Here is a 19,772-nt window from a genome sequence, read left to right as displayed (position 1 = left end):
ACTGTAGTTATTGTTTTAAAAATATGACGGGGAAGAGCCTGTTGTCTGTGCTCAACACTGCAGGGGAATTCTCAACGTGTTTTCCTCACTGCAGACTCTAGTCTAGCTGATGGATGGGCTGCTCCAGTCCTCCTCCCACCGGCCCCACGATGTTTCCACACAATCCCTGCTTCTTGTCATTCTGCACCAACCTGGCCAGCAAGGAGTTGATGTAGTCAGGAGTAGTGGGGTCAGGACTCAGAGGTGGGGATGTCACAAAGGCAGCAGCCTTAGCCCAGTTCTTGCTCCAGTAATGGGTTCCATCTGTGCCCAGGCTGGCGGTGATGGGCTCGCCAAAGACCACATTTCCTGGAAAAGGTGGGAAATAGGCAATGGGTTTGTATAACGTACGTGCTGCCCTGGGCCCAGCTTAGAGAATCATAGCCCCCAAGCCTACTCAAGGCTGTGGCTCTGGAGTCAGGCATGCCTGGGTTCAAGTCCACATTCCTACCTTTTCTAAGCCTCTGCTTTTCTATCTGCTAAATGGGAACGATTTTGTATTCCCTAGATTACAAGAAGCCACTGGTTGCAAGATGCAGCATTAATTCTCCATTTTTGAGGAAATTAAAATTTGAAGCAAAAGGAAAAAATATATACATTGATTATCAGATTCATCCTCATTTCAGAAATGTTAAAATGTGGAATAGATCTGTCCTGGAATTGATGAAATAAGATGATGTCTACTTCTCAGTCTTGTGAAAATGAAAACATTTGGCATATACAAAGTGTTTGAGCACACAGGAGTGCTCAATAAATGTGATTTCTTTATACCTCCTACTCCTTCCCATTGCAGGGGCCCAAAGCCCCAGATGTGCCCATGTCACTGGGCACTGCTAGATCCTACTGTTACAAGGACATGCTTTGGTTCCACAAAGTAAAAGCTACTCCTGTGGATGAGAGGCTCCATGATCTTTTCCACCATGTTTGTTACTCCTTAGCCTAAGGCAAGGAGTGATTTGCTCAAGGACACCCAATAACCTGGGGCTAGCTTCTTGGACCCTGTGTCTGGAATCAGGAGCTTAAATGCCCAAATCAAGGAGAGGGGAGGAAGGGTATTGGGAAATACACTGATCTAAGCTGAGCTTCTTAAAGAAGAAGGGATTAGACGGCAAAGGCTGTCTCACAGAAAGTGGGTCGGTACCAAGTTTCTCTGGGCCAGAATCTTGAGCTAGATTCCTGTACAGCCCTAGGCTTCATTAGATTTGATCCTCATCTTCCACATTCAAGTTTCCCACAAGGTCAAAGTTTAGGAAGGCTCTATGGCCAGAATTATAAATAGGTTTTGCCTTGCTTCAACTCCAATCAATTGATTTTAGTTGCCTGGAATTCTGCGTCGAGAAGAATTCTAAATACGCTTCTGATCTCACTAGAAAAGACTCATGATTGATTTGTGATGTCTGCCATGAGCAAAAGAAGGAAGCAATGGTAACGATTCACATATGACAACCCTGCTATTTGGGGCAGCAGTAAAAAGGATCCACACCCGACTAATGAGAATTTCAAGGGCTCTCCAAAAATATTTACCAAACTAAAGCATACAGGACCATAAAGAAATAAAGAAAGTCAAGGCAAGCACTCAAATATTATTAAGAGAAATACAACCTTAAACAATGGAAGAACTCTCCCTTTGGACTTTCTTTAGACGGAAGACTCAAATGAGCAAAGTTTGTAATTATACCTGGGTTTGAACGCTAGCTCTCCCAGCTGAGAGATCCTGGACAAGTTGCTTCCATTTCCTCATCTGAAAACTGGTGATAATGCCCATTTCTCAGGGTTCTTTGAGAATTCTACATAATAATAAATTTAAAGTTTTTATCGCAATGTAGTGCATACAGGTGGTCCTTGTTAAATCATAGATTCCTAATATTAATTCTGAGCAGCCATGCTGAGTTGCTCAAGAGCACTTGGTGATTAAACAGACTCGGATTTCAGTAATAATCTGGTCAGGAGGGAAGAGCAAACCCTGTTACACTCTCTCTTCCTGCTCTGAACGCTCTTGACTCTTTCCCTGAAAATGACAGTTCATGAGATGTTTATTGGCTTCAATCTCACCAGCCAGTTTTTCATCACTGAAATAATGCCTCCCTTCCACCCTGGAGACACAGCTGTACTCATTCGTCTTGCCAGAGACTCATGAGCCAGAAAGCTAGGGGTGAGGAATTTTTTGACATGAAGTTGAAAATCAGATCCAGCATATAATTGAAACAGCCTGTCCTTGAGAACCCCAGGTCATCCTGAGAATGGATCCTAGGCAGGAAGTAGGCATCAGCAGCAGGTATCAGAGGATGAGTGTGGTGGGTGGTCACGGGGAGAGATGTGGACTTCTGTTTTCTTTTTGCCTTTCTCCAAGAATGGGTAAGGAACAGTGGGCTGCTTTCCTGGTTCTTGCCCAATGACTCATACCCAGTGGAGCAACCACAATGTCGTGTTGAGACATTTAAAAGCTGAGAGAGAAAACAGCAGGCTTACTGGGAGCAGGGTTAGGCAGGAGGTGCCCCAGAATCTGCCGGCTAGAAAGACTGTCTAGACAATTAGGAATATTCCCCTCCCACAAGAAAAGGGTCCCCTTTGCCAGAAAGTCAGGCAGCTGAATACTCAGCCATCAGAGTCAGCTGGGACTATTTTAAGCCTCCGCAGTCACTCACACGTGGAGTTTTACAGACCAGTTCTGAGTTTGGTGGATGAATCACTCATCTTGGGTCTCTCCACTACCAGAATGGCCAGGGGCACACAGCGGTAATGATCATACCAAACACGGAGCCCTACGCCTGCAGTTTCTCAACCACACTCTGTTCACAAGTGAGCCCATCAGTGTGCCACTGAAGACAAGAAAAAAAGGCAGAAAAGAAAGCTTTGACATGGGAGTAGACTTTAGCTAAGCACAGGGGAGTAAACGAAGCCCAAGTTAACACTGATGGAGGAAAGCAGCAGAAATCAGAAGGCGGTAGAGACAGAGCCCCATGAAGGCCTTGTCGCCAGACATGCTTGGAGACCCATTCAACCCCTTTTCTATAATAACTTGTGCTACCTTGTGTGGCTCAGGTCATGGGACTCTGCCCCTGCATTGCCCTCACCCCTGGTCAGTCAATTATAACAGCCCCAGAGCCGTAGTTGCTTCAGGGATGCGCCCATGACCCAAGCCAAGGTAATGACAGTTCTCTTGGGACTTATGCTTGAGCTATTAGAGAAGCTGTACTCCACCTCCTCGTCATGCTCCCTACCAAGTGTTGAGGACAACAGGAGTCTCTTGGCATTTATTCTCATCACTGTTCATACTGGAAATAAGGCCAACGGAGAGGAAAGCAGAGCCAAGAAAGGAATAAGAGTGATAGAACCCTAACGTCATTGTTTAAACCCCTTGATCCAGCCATACCTGAAACATCTTCAACCAATAATTTACTTCTGTTTGTTTGTTTAGTCAGTTTGAGTTGGATCTTTGATTTCTGCATCCAATATAATCTTGATTAATATGTCCATTTATATAGCTCAGATAATGTGATCTGACAATGAAAAATCAAAAGGAGGAAGAAAGACGCACCAAGTCTCCAAAGAACTGATTCCAGTTGTGTCATCTCGGGCAGACCTCTCACCTTTCCTGACTTCAGTGTACTCATCTGCCAAATGGGAGAAATCCCATGATCCTGCCATATACACAGGATGCAGAAAGGATCAAATGGGCTAAGATGGATGGGGGGCTTCCCAGAGACCAAAGCAATGAGTAAAATAGGTACCATTGATACAGGACAGCCAGGGAGGGAAGGAGCCACATGGTGTGTCAACGGCTCCGAGATCTTGGGAGCACAAATCACCTTTTTTCCTGGCTTGTGAGATGAGGTCGGCCGCACTCTTGCTCATGACCTTCGTGACGTAGAGAGGACAGTTGGTTTGGCTGGCGATGGTGATGGCACGGAACACAGCCTCAGCTTCTAGCTGCAGAAGAAAGTCCCCAGGAGTCAAGAGGAGCAAGAGCCTCTCAGAGAGCCATGCCCCTGCACCCACAAACCGAGACTGCAGTGTAGCACAGAGGTTAGGAGGGCACCTGGAGTTAGGTGCCCTTGATTCAGAGCTCAGACCTACCGCTTCCCAGCTGCACCACTTTACCTGGCTTCTCAGTGCCTCCGCCCCTCACCTGTGACGTGGAGACCAGGCGAGCGTAGCACAGGGTGGTTCTGTGACAGCAGTGCCTGGCACAGAGTAAGCACTGCATCAACATAGCTAGAGTCTTCCCTGTGATTATTATAAAGGCTACATGTCATGGAAGCCTTTGCCCCCCAGTCTTCCCAGGGCAGATTCTCTAAGCAAAGCACAACAATCCCAACACCGACATGTACAAAAGACCCAGTGAAAGCAATTAGGCATCACATTTCCTCCAATCCTTTCCTGCAGCAATGGGCGGTCAGCGATGGGTTAATTCCAGCAGGCATTTCTTATACTAATAATTCCCAGGCTTCTCAGCACAAAGACTTCTTTTATTATCAATCTCGTCCATCCCTCTAATGTAGAATTCATGTTTTCAAATATGCTAACCAGCCCAGTTGCATTTATTAAGTAAGAAATAATGAGTTTTCCCTATTTTATTAACAAAGTCGGGTCTGAGAGCTCAGGCCTTCTCAAATGGCCTGGGTGTGAGTTCTGGTTCTGCCACTTAGAAGCTGGGTGACCTCAGGTAACTTACACAACCTCCCCAAACCTCAGTTTCCTTGCCTGTAAAGTGGGGATAATAGGACCTGACACATATGGCTGTTGTGAGGATTAAAAGAGTTCATCCCTGTAAGGCAATTAACCCACTCCTGGGACAAGGCAGTGTTCCTTGAAGGCTGGCTATTGGTCTTATTGCTGATCACAGCCTCCATCCAACGCGTGAGTCTGTGTTACTACCCAAAGCCTGAGTTTGTCCAATTCAGCCTAAAGCAGAGATGTTGGCATTTTTCCATGCCATCGGCAATACTTCTTTTTTGGATGGATATGAGGTTCTGGTTAGCCCATGCAGCCTGATACTTTCAAAAATACCAAAAATAGCTTGCAGATGCCCAGTGTGTGTATAATGCAAACCAGTTACTGCCCGTGGTGGGTGTGGCTCAGCAGACAGACTCTACGGACTTGGCTGGTCCAGCTGGCGTCCCCCAAGCTGCACTCTGTTCCACGTGGACGAGACCCTGGAGGCCCCTGACCACAGGTGAACGTGGCCACCTTCCTGAAGCACCCAGACTTTGGGAGTTCTGGAGTGGCGGTCTCTGGGCCTCGGGTTCAGCTCTCTGAACAGCATCACTCGAGATGGTATCTGGGTGTGCTATGAACTGAAGAGGGGCTGGCTCCTCCTCTGCCCACTCCTCCCTCTTCACACCTATGCTGACCACTCCAGCCCCCCATGACCTCAGTCCTGGCCCCTTTGACCTCACTCCCTCGCAGCTCTGCAGGTTTCTCAGCACCTTGACGACATGACTATCTTTGGAAGGTTACATCACCCTCCGACTTCACCCAAAAGGGCTTCTAGGGTTGTCGAGATCTGCGGCTGAGAGGCTTTCTACTAAAAAGGAGACGGGAACAGGGAGGAGGGTGGGGTGGAGGGGTTGAAAAAACAAACCAAGGAACAAAAATAGACTTTGCTCAGAAATCCCCTGGCTGCTGCTGAAGAGATCTATCTTGCCAGCACATCTCTACAGTGACCAGCATTTAAGAAAAGTTGCACAAACAGTGCTGATCACCCTGGCCTGCTCACACTGTGTAAACAACTTTCCAACAGGATCGGCCAGTGGCTTAACCTGTCTGAGCTTTAGCTTCTTTACGTAACAATAACACCAACCCCTCAGAGCACCGGCAAGGATAACTGAGATAATGCAATTAGCACAGTCCTGCCTGTCAGCAAGTATTCCATAGAAGGGGCCTGCTGTTAAGGAGACAGACTTTTCAGGAATGCTGTGACTGTAACCCCGATCATAAATTTTTTCTTATTGAGGTATAATTGACATATAACACTATATTAGTTTCAGGTGTACATGTAATAATTTGATATTTGTATATATTGCAAAATGATCATCACAATGAGTCTAATTAGCATCTGTCACCACACATAGTTACAAAATTTTTTTTTTGTGATGAGAACTTTTAAGATCTACTCTCAGCAACTTTCAAAATGCAATACAGTATTAACTATAGTCGCCGTGCTGTAGATTATTACATCTCCATGATTTATATAGTTTTATAACTGGAAGCTTATACCTTTTCACCACTTTCATTCAATTCCCCTACCCCCTGCCTCTGGCAACCACCAATCTGTCTCTCTATCTATGAGAGCTTGTTATTGTTTTTGTTTTAAGACTACACATATAAGTGAGATCCTATGGTATTTGTCTTCCTGACTTATTTCACTTAGCATAATGCCCTAAACATCCATCCATGTTGTTGCAAATGTCAAGATTTCATGCTTTTTTATGGCTGAATAATATCCCATTCTGTGTGTGTGTTTGTGTGTGTGTGTGTGTATGAGTATGTATATATATCCATTCTATGTGTGTGTGTATATATATATATATCACATTTTCTTCATCCATTTATGGACACTTTGTTTCCATATCTTGGCTATTGTAAATAATGCTGCAATGTATATGGAGGGCGCAGATATCTTTTCAAATTAGTGTTTTCATTTTCTTCCAATAAATAGACAGAAGTGGGATTGCTGGTAGTTCTATTTTTAATTTTTTGAGAAACCTCCATACTATTTTCCATAGTGGCTGCACCAATTTACATTCCCACCAATAATCAAAATTATGAATTATTCCAACAGGCAACAAAAATATCATTAGACAAAGGAGTTTATGGAGTGTTGACAATGTTCTGTTTCTCCAGCTGGGTGCTAGTTACAAGTGTATTCAGTTTGTGAAAATTCATTGTACCTTTAAGATAGGAATACTTTTCTCTATGTGTGTTACATTTTAATTTCAAAAAAGATTCTAAAAGAGATGGGCAATGGGAATACAATCATTTCTGGTTCTGACTCCTTCCTCTACCTGTTGTACAGTGTGGGGCTTGAAATGACAGAACAGGAACAGGGTTCTCTTCGCTGACTTGGAGGGCCTTGAATTTGCTCCAGGTGCCAGACCCAGGCTGGTCTCCCAAAGCCAATATGCTCTTAGCCAAACGGGGAGCCAATTCCCAGTTCTGTGTCCTGTGCCAGCAGCTGAAATTGCTGACATCTCAGAGACATGGAATCAGCTACTAGTCACCTTTCATTCACTCTTCAGCTGCTAAGTACAGTTGCCAATCAGCATTCATTTTACATGTGGGAAATACTGTAGACCTGGATGCAATCATCACCTTACACAAATCAATAGATATAATGCCCATGAAAAACCCATTCAACCTCCTATCCATGTGGCTGATATTTTGCAAGACTCAAAATATACTACGGAATAGGGAAGTAAGTGGAAAGCCTCTGAGATTCACACTGATTAAGAAAGGATTTAGATATTTACCACTCCCACTGAAGAACTGGAATACACTCCAACTTGTGTTATCTTGAAAGAGATTAGGGGTTAGAAGTGAGCCTTTTCCTTACATTCTTTTCTAATTTTCTCAGGGGCTCTTGAGTCAGAAGTGGTTTTTGGAAGAAATGTTCCAATATTGCTGTCTGGTAGTCATAGTCTCACCACCTTTCAGCTGTGTTTGTTCATACACTGTGTGTGTGTGTGTGTGTGTGTGTGTGTGTGTGTGTGTGTGCGCCTAGGGAAGGCAGGCCAAAAGCAAACCCTCCAAATGTAAAATGAGCAGCAGGCCATAAGCGAGGCTGCTGGGGATGTGATAACAGGAGTCTCCAGGAAGAAGCTGGTAAAAAAAGAGGCTCCATTGTTACTGCTTCTCTCTCTTCCTCCCTCCTCCTCCAACTCCCGTCTCCCTTACCTCCTCTGGTCTGCTCAGTACATGGCCCTCTGGGCCAGTTATCCCCATTTCCAACATCCGGGTTTGCTCCTAGAATGAAAAAAGAATAGACACCAGTTTTTAGATGAGCTCAACTGAGGTTTGGAAAAATTATGCTGGTATGTTCTAATCTAAAGATGTGTCCAAGGGAAAAAAAGAATAAAATGTGTACGTTGAACAAATTTGTTAATTCTGTATCTGGAATTGCAAAATAGGGTAGAGTCTCAACTAAAAGAAGAAAAAAACATTTAAGGGTGGCTTGCTTTTATTAAAACGAAGACAGTTTATCAGGTTTTTTTCCCCTACATTACACATTAAAAGTCACACCAGCTCACTTATTCTTCATTTCCTTCAGATGCAGACACCTCTGAAAGAACACTCGCTTAACTTTGTTCATTCATTCAATAAAATGTGCTAAGTATCCACTTCATGCCAGGCTCTAGGTTAAGTACTCGAACGAAGGCAATGAGGCCCCTGACTTCACTGGGCCTACAGTTTAGTGCTACATTTCCCCAAGTATGGTCCACGCACCACCTACATCTGAATGACTTGGGTTGCTTTTGCAGATGTGCAGATGTCTGGCTCTCTCCAGGCCTACCAAGTCAGAATACATGAGGTTAAATCCTAGGAATATGCATTTTAATAAATTCCTCAGGCTTTTTTATGCTTTAAATTTATGACTTAAATCAATGAATTCAGAATTTAACCAGACAACATAATGTCTCTCAACAGCATCACCTGAGATGGTCTTTTGGTCAAATTCTATTTAATTAGGTAGGTAGAACTGTCTACCCCTCGTGGCTGATGGCGAAATTCCTCAGACTTGTGGCCAGCTTTCTGGAAGAAGCAAGTGGCTGGGCAGTGAACACACACGTGGGTTAACTGGAATTGGCACAAATCCTAAGCCCCCATATCTGCAGTTTTGCTGACATTCACTCTCAAACTACTAGGGCCAGTTCCTATGAACCTCAGCACTGGTGACGCGAGAGCTGAAGGAAAGAGAGGGAACCGAACAGAACCTTGTCACACTTTGAAACTATGAGATGCTAAGAAAGAAAGGGATTCCTTCTACCTGGAAAAGAAGAACTATTTTTTGTTGTTTTATATTTTTAATAATATAAATTTTTAAAAGAGGAGCAGGAAGGAAGTTGCAAATACTATAAGCAACCACGAGAAGTAACATGGTTACCGTCTCCAGCTCTACAGAATTTGAAAAGGGGTGAGAGGCTGATTTTTCCAGCAAAGTACCTCCACTCTTCATTCTTACTGTTCCATTTATGGAAACTTGGACTGAATATAATCTCTTCCAAACTCTGGTGGGTTTCCACTCTGAATTGCCTCCTGAAGTTACACAAGAGTTGAGGTGTCCAACTAAAGCATCTTCTGTCTTATATGACACTGTCACTTTTATCTTGTTCAAGAGTACTAAGACAATGGACAGGATGAAGCTCACTCCAGCAGTGGTTTCCAAGCACATTCGAATCACCAGGGGCACTTTTCAAAATACATTTGCCTGAACTCTGCTACTGACCTCCTGACTCAGAATCTCCAGAACAAGGAGAATTCCAGGAATCATTCTCTAATCTCCCCAGGTGATTCTAATGCATTGCTCATGCTGGGAAGTGCTGTTCCAAGAACCATGGTGTCTCTATAGCTGGAAGATTAAGAATGGCATGTAGGGACCATTGATGCCACCTTACATGGGTTGGGGAGCAGTAGGCACTTTGAAGCACTGAACACTGCTGTTTGGGTCATGGCACAATTTTGGTTTGCTCCAGGAGGAAAGGGATCCCGTCTTTTTCATCTTCCCTCTCCAAGGTTTGGCACATAGGAGGCGCTCAATAAATACTTGTTAGATGATTGGCTAAAGATGCTATACACTCAGACTGTCCTGCCAGCTTGAAACTTTTGAAAATTTCTCCTGTTGGGACCCATAGGAAATATTTCTTCTTGCTCTCTAGTCCCTTTTGCATAAAGTGCAGCAAGAAACTCTGAGTTCAGCAGCTGCCTTCATTTAGACAACGTGATAAAATCTTCCAGCTCAAGCTGAATTTAATAAACACACACAAGAAACTCTCCAACTGGAAAAATGCCCTTATTCTTTTCCTGACTGAGAGCAGATCCTCCCAAGGTAGGGAAGGGTGGAGGTGGGGGAAAACCAGAGAAACTTCTGTGCTAAGGAGCCACAAGAGGAAGCTGGAAAAGGGGGCTTTGAGTTGGAGCCTATTTGCATCCACAGGGCCTGAAAAGAAGAAGCAGGTTTGGTTTCTAGGGCTTCTGGAGGGAGGGCTGGGACCTCTGGCTGCAGCACTGAAAACTCAGAGAAAGGAGAGGCATGACAGCTCTAACACCACTGGGAGGCCTCCCATAGGAGCAAGGCACTTGGACCCTCTTTGGAAAATGATTTCATTATCTCTGGGCGTGTGGGGGACGTGGGAGAAGGCTGCCAGGGGCCTGACTAATTAACCTCTTTGGTCATAAGCGAGAAGAAACTGCACACTTAGCTCCCCTCCTCCACTAGTGAGACAAGACTCAGAAGCTGAAACCCTAACAGCTGGAGCCCTGCACTGCTGGCGTGCTGCCCCTCCAGGAGGCCTGCAGCTGGACTGATGGAGCAAGGGGCCCTCGATGCACCATCTCCGTCTGGGTAAAGATGTCCACTGAGGCACATCACTTTAGGGGCTAAGATTCTGTTCTCCCAGGTATTGGCTGTGATCCTTGGGCCAGGGACGTAATCCTTCTGAGCCTCAATGTTCTCATCTACAAGACAGAGACGATGGCAGCCATCTTTAAAGGGCTGGGTGAAGATGAAATGAGAACATACTAGAGCATTTACCAGTCCTGGCCCACAGTAGGAGGTGCTCACCAAATGGTAGCTGCTGTTAGAAGCTAACGGGTCTGAGATGAAGGTCGGCCTCAGCATTGTTCCCACACCCCCACTGACCACACTCACCAAGTCCTGGACAACTTCTAAAATGAAGGCACAGCCCAGTACTTGTGAGGGATGCATGCATCTGTTTTGGCTCACCTCTATAGCCTAGTGCCTGGCACAAAGCGCTTGGGAAATAGTCTTTGAAAGAATGAATAATGCCTTCTTGTTGTTAATGTTATCAAATCGACTAAGAGAGCTCAGTTTCTGGCTGCCTCCTCCTAACGGAAGCCAATCTCGAACATTTCTGAGATAAACAAAACTCTGGCTAAGACACATCTGTGCATCTAGCCCATTAGGCAACCCAGGAGATGGAGAGAGAAGTGCTTTCTGCTCCCTTACAAATGATCACTTTGGGCCTTGGGGCCTTACTTTCATCACTCTTTCTTCAGGTTTCTCAATATGATTTCGAGGAAACCAGTGGGACGTCTGATCCCCACAAGACCTAAATTCTTTATTATCTAAGGCTGTGAGTTCCGCAGTTCCGGATCGGAGGTCTGGCTTCCGAGAAATACTGCCTTAGGGTTTTTCTTTAGGACAGAGAATGTCACAAAGCTTAGAGTCATTCTCAAAACAGAATCAGCAATGCTCTCTCACTAAAGGGCCCGATTTGAAAACCTCCTCTTCCAGGATGCCTTTTCTGAGTCTCCAGAATGGCCAGACCTCTCCCTATTTTACAGCATCTTCCACTTTCTCCCTCGCTTGCCTACATTGCCCCCTCTTTCTTTCCTCCTCCTAGACTGTGAGGTCCTTTAGGGCAGGTTCTGTTTTTAGCAGAATACTTACGTTGGGGCCTTGCTCATTTTGGGAGCTCAAGCAACAGTGAAGAAATGAGGAAACAAATGGGATGTAGACCTGAACCCACGCAGAAAGCACACTCCAGGGAGCTGCACCATGTTACCTGGGCAATGATATCCCCATTCTCAGCATGAACTTGAGCAATGGCTCCCAGCTCTCCCAGACAGGTGAAGATCTCGTAGAGCTGAAACAGAAATGAGTCTTTGTCACCTTCACAAGCCACTGGTGCTTTTAGCAACCTCACACAAGGGCCAATTACTAGAACCAGAACTAAAACAAATGGGATAAACCAGAGGAAATAAGTGACTAATGCAGAAATACAGACTAAAACATGCACAACAAAATTCGAAGGGCACTCTAGGAAGCTGTCTGTATAAAGATCCTATCATGTCTCCTAGGCACACAGGGCAAATATGTAACAAAGTGCTACCAGTCCCCCTCCTCTGCCTCCTGCACACATTTTAAATGGAATTATGTCCCATTGAGCTGAGATGCAGCTTCAGGATCCTTCTCAACAAATGCTCCCCAAAGCCACTACAGCCCGACCAGAAGCTAACACAAAAGCTTGAAACGTCTATCTCTTAACCTCCTTTCATCTCCTAACCAGGAGGTATGGGAATTAACTTCTTGTATTTCCTCTGAAAACTTGAGATTTGTCTAAAAAAAATACACCCCATGAATTTCTTAGGGAGAGAGGCAGAGGCAAGCTGCTACGATTATCCCAAATAGCAGAAGGCCCCCCTCAATCCTGCAAGGCTGAGCACCTCACACCTTCACTGAGCTCATAGGGGTTTGGAGGTTGTTTGATAGATGGAGATTGAGGCATGCCCTTCCTCTCGTCCTTTTGAGAATGCTGCTGCCAGTGGAAATTCTAACTCCCTGTCTGTCTTGCCACGGCACCCTGCCTGTTACCTTATTTAAAATGTAGTGTGGACTACGAGGGCTTCAAGAAGCACTCTTGCCCAGCGGTCTCCCACAGTGACCACAGTGACTCATGTTCAAAGAGCCAAGGTCATCAGCAACGACAGGAAACCCATCCAGATACCCGAAACCACACAGCAATCGGTTGTTACCTCCGTGTTGGACACTTGATACAAATCCTTATAGGCCATGTAAACCATGAAGGAGTTAACCCCTGCAAGAGAGGGAAGGGAGGGAAACAGGAAAAAGACAACATTATCATGACCACTCTCCATCCTTTCCTCCCACTTCTATCACCCATGGGGCGCAAGCGCATTACAGGCTCCTGTCCAATATAAAGTGGATGTTTCTCATTCTCCAAGAGCATTTGTCTATTTCCTCCTCTACCCCATAAAATCAACAATTCCTATGATGTCACAGCAGAATGGTCTCTTCTTCTGTGCCTCTTTCTTGCCTCCGCCCTCCACCATTCCCAAGCCCAGAGGGTCAAGAAGCTTCAAGATTGCTCAAGGAGGTATATATCATCGAGAATCACTATAGCACACTAGTTGTGTTCACACACTGGGGGTTGCACCACATTCTAGTTCAGTGAGCTTGGAATATCCAACCTCTTGAGCCTTGGTTTCCTCATCTGTAAGATGGAAAAATAAGGTAGTTGGAAACGTTAAATGAGATAACACATACAGAGCTCTGAGCACCAGGCCTGGAATATATTTGGTCTCCACTAATGAATCTCCCGGGATTGGTTTATCTCACTATTTAATGAATGCCTGCTCTACACTGGGCCAGTGCAGGGTGTTGGATCTGAGAGGAGAACTAAGGTAGAGATCCTGTCCTTGGGGAACTAACAGAGCCAATGGGCAGAAGTCAAGTTTCACCTTGCACTTAAATATCTAAGTCGGAAGGGTTATAAGGAAAGAGCCATTTAATTTTGCACCCAAAATAAACTATTAATATAGTAATTTCCAGAAATAGGTGGGACTGGGGAACAGAGAGTCATTTTGAGGAAAGGAGGACAATTTTGGTCTCCAACCATTCGGGCCATCTCAGCCCACAGTGTTCCAGGCCAAAAGTGGCCTGTAATTTGAGAACCTCACTCCCCAGAGTGGTTCAGCTTGGGGCAGTTTTTCCCAACACTACCCTTCCCACAAGCCTGTGTCACCCACGAAATGACCCAGGCCCTTTGGAAAGGAAGTGGGTGTTAAAGCCGTTCAATTTCCTACCCCAGTTGAGATGCCCAGTGTTCAAGGAGACACAAGAAAGAAGAGAGGGGGGTTAATCTCACCCTCTGTATCAGGAAGGATTAGCAGAGCTTGTGGCGTGAGGAGGGGGATGGAAAGGGAAACATTCTCTAGAAGTCATCCTCTCCCTCCCCCCAGAGCACACTCTCCCACGGCACTCCTGGCATTTGCATCGAGACTGCTCATTGATAACAGTATTAGTATTATAATATTAGTATTATAACAATATTCTGCATCTCGTGGCATTTATCCTGTTGCTCCTCACTAGCCTGCTTCCTTTTGCCTTGGACACTAGGCAGAGGCCATTCCTTATATTTCCCTAAGTCCCCCAGGTCTCCTGAGGATGCTGAGCACATCCCATGTCTGTGTGCACGTACGGGGGTGGAGCATGTGTGTGAAATATCTGACAATCAAAACACAGAAAGAAGTAGAGAAAAGAAGAATCTAAGAAGACAATGGAAACTTAAATCATATACTCACTGAAAGGACACACACACACACACACACACACACACACGGGAACATGTTTTCACGCTCTAAGCTCCTAGCCTGAGTACAAATACATCTTTGCTCCTTTTCTGAGGATGCCATTGTTACATAATAGCAATGGTTTGATCTTTGGAGTAAAAATGATAGAGGTTAAAAATTCCTAATCTAGGGGCTGGCTTGGTGGCATAGTGGTTAAGTTTGTATGCTCTGCTTCAGCAGCCCAGGTTCGGATCCCGGGTGTGGACCTACGCACCACTCATCAAGCCATGCTGTGGCAGGCGTCCCACGTATAAAGTAGAGGAAGATGGGCACGAATGTTAGCCCAGGGACAATCTTCCTCAGCAAAAAGGGGAGGATTGGCAACAGATGTTAGCTCAGGGCTAATCTTCCTCACCAAAAAAAAAAAAAAATTCCTAATCTAATATTCACTAGCTGTGCGACCTTCTGTAAGATGTTAACCTTTCCTGACCTCCATTTCTTCCTCTGTAAAATGGTCAGTATCGTGGCGAGGCGAAGAGCATAGACTTTGGGTAGATCTACTGATTATAGCTCTATGATCCTGGGCTGCTTATGCTGAGCCTCAGGTTCTCCACGTGCACAGTAAGGATAATAATCTCTCTCTCATGAGGATCCTGTCAGGAGTAAGTAAGATGGTATAAATAAAGAGAAAGTATCTGGAACATAGTGGTACCCCTACATCCAGCACTCACGCTCACACTTCCAGGCTCCCAGCAAGAAGAAGGGAGTCTAATGAGGGGATGGTGCAGGAAGGATAGGCAAGGGGGAAGGGAGGAGGGCAGGGTCGGGCCCACCTTTGTCTTTGATGAGGCTCTGCACCTCCTGCTTGACGCTGTCGTTCCAGTGGGTGACGTCCACGTGCAAGGCGTAGTCACAGCAGCTCTTCCCATCGGCCCACTCTCGCCACTTCTCATAGGCCTCCGTCAGGCTGGACTCAGGCTCGGGCACCACGTGGTCAACTGAATGATAGAGGCCCCAGATGGGTGACTCACTGACACAGGCTTTGTTTCCCTCTGTGCAGGTCTGCTCCTGCTTGCTTCGCTAAGACTGCAAAGTCTCTATTTCCTGAGCATGGAGTTAACCTTAGAAAGTGTTTCCTGGTAGTTTCAAGGTGGCTGATGATTTAATTGTCACTTGGCTATGTGATCTTGGGCAAATTACTAGCTTCTCTAAACCTCAGTTTTCTCGTCCTTAAAATGGGCAGGAAGTGGGGTGGGAGACAGGGTGTAAGAGTGCCTTCCTTCTAAGTGTATTAAAAGATTAAATGGGCAAATGCATGTAAAGTGCTTCACCTGATACCAGCACATGGTAAGTGCTCAATTAATGTTAGCTATCAACGAGTGCCTACTCTGTGCCATTATTACCAGGACTGTGGAGAGTCACTACTGGGGATAAGAGTCCGACTCCCTTTTATGGGCAGAAGGAGAGGTTTGAAAGTTATGTGAGGGCACAAGAGAGTGACATCCTCGTGCTTACTGCCTTAGGAAAGAGCCGGTGTCAGTTAAGTGAACCTGATACTAGGCCCACAGATCTTATTTCCACGTAAACTTTTTGTCAACAATATGATTTCTTTGAGGTCCAAACCTACGCTTGCTGTACCTGCAACCGTGGATAATATTATTAAAAATAATAACATTTACACAAATAACATTGGTGAGGATAAAGCAAAAGTTACACTCTCATAGTTCCCCTTGGCAGTGAGGGAAAGTGTGAATTGGTACAACTTGCCTAAGAACAGTTTTGAAATAGATATCAAAAACCCTGATTTTTTCATACCTTAACTCAATGATTATTCTTGTGCCTAAGAATTATTCCTAAGGAAGTAAACATGGCTGTATGCTAAATTGGGGTTCTAAAGATGTTTACCACTGTAGACAATATTCATATATTTATGTAAGTGAGAAACTAGAAATAATCAAAGTCTTTAACAATAGGGAAGTTTGTTTACATACAGAAATTGTGATAACTTCATAAAATAGACATTAGGCATCCACTTTAAATGTGGTAGAATAAAAATAAATGAATGCAAAGACATCCATGACATATTATTTGGCGAAAACGGTAGGCTAAAACACAGTATGTCTATTATGATCCTGTTTTCATTAAATAGGAAAAAAAATATAGCCACACTGTATATAACAGTGATGTGGGATTTATGGGTTTTCTTTTCTTTTTGCATATCTAGCATTTTTAAATTATCTGCAAAGGACATGTATGCTTTTGTGGTTCTTTATATGCTTTTCTCCCTTTTCACTTGGAACTCTGATCTTCCTCCTGCTCCTTCCCTAATGCAGAGGCCAAGCATAATACACACGTCCAGGATACTGAACAGGTCCAACTCCTTGCCCAGATGGCAGAAAGCCAGGCCAAGATCACTCATTTCCTCCACCTTCTATCACAGGCAGCCCAAGTGCACTTATCGGAAAGCAAACGCATGGAGCTACCGATGCTTGGACCTACACCAGCGCCTTTGTGGGCAGGCAGCTGCTGAGAAGTCAGCTGGCTTCCTCCCTTCAGCTGGAGAAAAGCTTTGCTCTCCCTGAATTGCACCTTTTATGGCCTTGATGCAATTTTCCTGGGCTTCCACACCCAACTATCTGAAGCTGAACTCTGCTACTGCTCCCATCAAAAAGAGGCAAAGGACAGTGAATACTTCTACAGCCCAGGCTGTTCTGTGTTCTTGGGTGGATGCATACGGTGTTAAAATAAACAGTGCTCTTGCTGACCAAGGTTGGGGCCATCACTGGGATGGGACCCAATTCATCGGGATTCCTTTGGGACAGGAAGGACTGCCCTGGAATGCTATCTCTTTGGTAATCCAATGGCATGCAAATCGCTAGGGTTCTTTGGGATTGCAATAATTACCAGGGGAAAAAAACAAGGGAACCCACCCCGACAGCTTGCCTAATCTTAAAGGTATGAATTGGTCAAAATACAGACCAGATAACACTAAATGCCATTGCAGTCTACTAATTTCTCAGCAACTGCAAGTCTCCATTTTCATTCTCTCTGGGATGCTTTTAGCCTCATTTACACGGTTCTGCCTGCGTTCTCTGCCCCTTCTGCCTCAGACTCCAGCTGAAAGTTCTGAAATAACTTTTTGCCCACTCTTCACAACTTTTTAGATCCACTTTTCCCAGTGATTGGCCCAGAGATGATAAATGCTGATTCCCCACCCATGGCACACCCAGCCCCTGCTCTAAGCAGACAAGAAAGGACGGCTGCTTTCATGGTCATGAGCTTCATCAATCTCCTCTATGTAGTTAAGTTACAGTGAGCTGCCAATGTCCTCACTGCAACCTGCTTTTCTCAGGTCCCATCAGGCAGAAAGTCTATAAACTGGATTGAGGGAAGTGTACAAGTTATCATCAGAGCATTGTGGTTAACACATTAGTTAAACACTCACTTCTAGGGACCACTTACACACTTTACATGAGTGTGTCAAGTCAGGGGACTTACTGATCATGGTAGTGCCCCCTGCTAAGGCAGCCTTCGTCCCTTGAAAGAAGTCATCCACTGTGGTCATCCCCTTGTACGGCATCTGGAAGTGAGTGTGGACATCGATGCCTCCAGGGATCACCATCTTCCCATTGGCCTCGATAGTCTTCACTCCTCCAGGGACAATCAGATTGTCTCCAATTTGCCTGGAGAGACAGTGAAACAACTGGCAATTTAAAGAACAACTTCCAAGACGAACATAGTATTATAAGGATTTTAAACACTGTAACTTATATTTATCTAAGTGGTCTTTGCAAATGATTTACAAGCTTAGCAATCTAGAAACAAATAAAGATAAGTACACATAGAGAAAACAATTTTTATAGACACAGAACAATCCAGTACGCTGTTTGGTGGGACCATATGTCCTGGCTTAGTACTGTAACCCCTGTGGTATGACAGTGTCTAGAATATAGGGTGTGTAATAAATATTTTTTAAAAAAATAAATGTTTTTATTATTCCCTTCATTTTGTTCTTTATTTAAGGGTGAGAGGTAACATTTGGAGAAGGATCAAAAGAGCGTAAAATAATGAATTGTTAGGAGAGATTGAAGGAAGTAGTGAATCATTTAAAGAACAGGTGTGTGAACTTAGCTATCCTCTAAGTGGGTTCACCTGTGCTCCTAACAAAAGGCATCTGTCTGGGTCATTTCACACCTCAGTCCTGACTCCCAATTCCATTCTTCCCTGATAATTTATCTGTCAGCCACAGGTGTAGGCAGATTCGCAAAGAGGAAGTCAAAGATGCAGACGCCTCCGGCACCAGCTGCTTTTGTGTGGTCAGCATCTCAGCAGAAGCTTCAAGCCAAGGAAGGTGATTATGATAACCTCCTCCAGACACAGCTTCACCCAGGAAGCTTCAGAGTACCCCAGGGAGGAAGAGAGGGGGGACTCAGCTGGGGAGGAAGCCAACGAGTATCCCAGAAGCACATTACACACGGCAAGTGACAAATACAACTACTCCTGACACAATGTTACCTCAGGGACCATCCCATGTTGCTTGGTTTACATGTGATTTCACATCCTCGATTTAAATGGCCAGTTAAACTTGTCCAATATGGATTCCAGGTAGACCTATGATTCATAAGCCTCTCCATTATCATAAAACATCTCCTACCTTGGGGATGCATGTACCCCACTGCCAGTAGCATGCATACTTTCTCCTTTTGTTCCTAGCCAACTAAGAAAGACACTCTCTTGGAGCAGTAAGAAGTCTACACTGGCCTGCCAAAATTCAAGTTCTACAACTAAAACAAAGTATTCCTGACATCTCGAAGAGTTCAACCTCACCACATCACCACTGGGCCATTCCAGAGCCACCGCAATTCAAAACACACTGTGGAAAAAATGCAGCCTCTGATTGTCACCCCACTCTAGTCCAGATACTAGCCAGTTGTGTTCTTGTTTTTCTCCCTCACTGATTTTCCTCTGAGGGAAATTGAGAACCACCAGCATGAAGAGTAGCCTGGCCTATGTGTTGTGCGTGTGTGTGTGTGTGTGTGTGTACGTTATGTTTCCACCATTTTGACAACTCACATAACACCAAGTCTGAAATAGAAATGCCTTCCCCCCTTTTCTCCACTGAACCAATCAAGGTCACATTAATCTTTGAAGGCTCAGCTTCTATCTCCCATCCTTGGTCAAGTTTCTCCTGACAGCCAGCTCTAATAATTAAGAGTGTGCCTCTGCCCTGGATATGGGCTATCTGAATTCACAATCTTGATTCTGCTAGTTATTAGCTTTATGACTTTGGCCAAGTTACTTAACCTCACCATGTTTCAATTCCTTCAGCTGTAAAATGTAATAAAAATGCTTCCTCCATGGGTTTATTGTATAGATTAAATGTTAATATGTATTAAGCCCACAGGACACTGTTAGGCACATAAGAATTCAATAAATATCAGCTATTATAATTAATATCCATC

The 19,772-nt window shown here is 44.7% G+C and overlaps 1 protein-coding gene across 2 annotated transcripts in view; it reads right to left on the bottom strand.

Moving 5' to 3' along the window:
- The window catches only part of DPYSL3 (dihydropyrimidinase like 3), a 112,186-nt gene that overhangs the window by 8,647 nt on the left and 83,767 nt on the right, over nucleotides 1–19,772 (bottom strand). For both annotated transcript variants that reach the window (XM_004420009.3, XM_004420012.3), the window contains exons 3-9: nucleotides 17,809–17,993; nucleotides 15,144–15,308; nucleotides 12,754–12,815; nucleotides 11,784–11,864; nucleotides 7,936–8,004; nucleotides 3,849–3,969; nucleotides 192–348 (exon numbers count right to left, since the gene is read on the bottom strand). In XM_004420009.3, the coding sequence (XP_004420066.1) occupies nucleotides 192–348; nucleotides 3,849–3,969; nucleotides 7,936–8,004; nucleotides 11,784–11,864; nucleotides 12,754–12,815; nucleotides 15,144–15,308; nucleotides 17,809–17,993 (840 nt within the window). The remainder of the gene's footprint in view (nucleotides 1–191; nucleotides 349–3,848; nucleotides 3,970–7,935; nucleotides 8,005–11,783; nucleotides 11,865–12,753; nucleotides 12,816–15,143; nucleotides 15,309–17,808; nucleotides 17,994–19,772) is intronic.

This window comes from Ceratotherium simum, chromosome 4 (genome assembly GCF_057802395.1).
Source record: "Ceratotherium simum simum isolate JZ-2026a chromosome 4, ASM5780239v1, whole genome shotgun sequence".
Classification (NCBI taxonomy): domain Eukaryota; kingdom Metazoa; phylum Chordata; class Mammalia; order Perissodactyla; family Rhinocerotidae; genus Ceratotherium; species Ceratotherium simum.
Note: the sequence above shows the minus strand (reverse complement) of the source record. Positions and strands in the feature narration are given on the sequence as shown.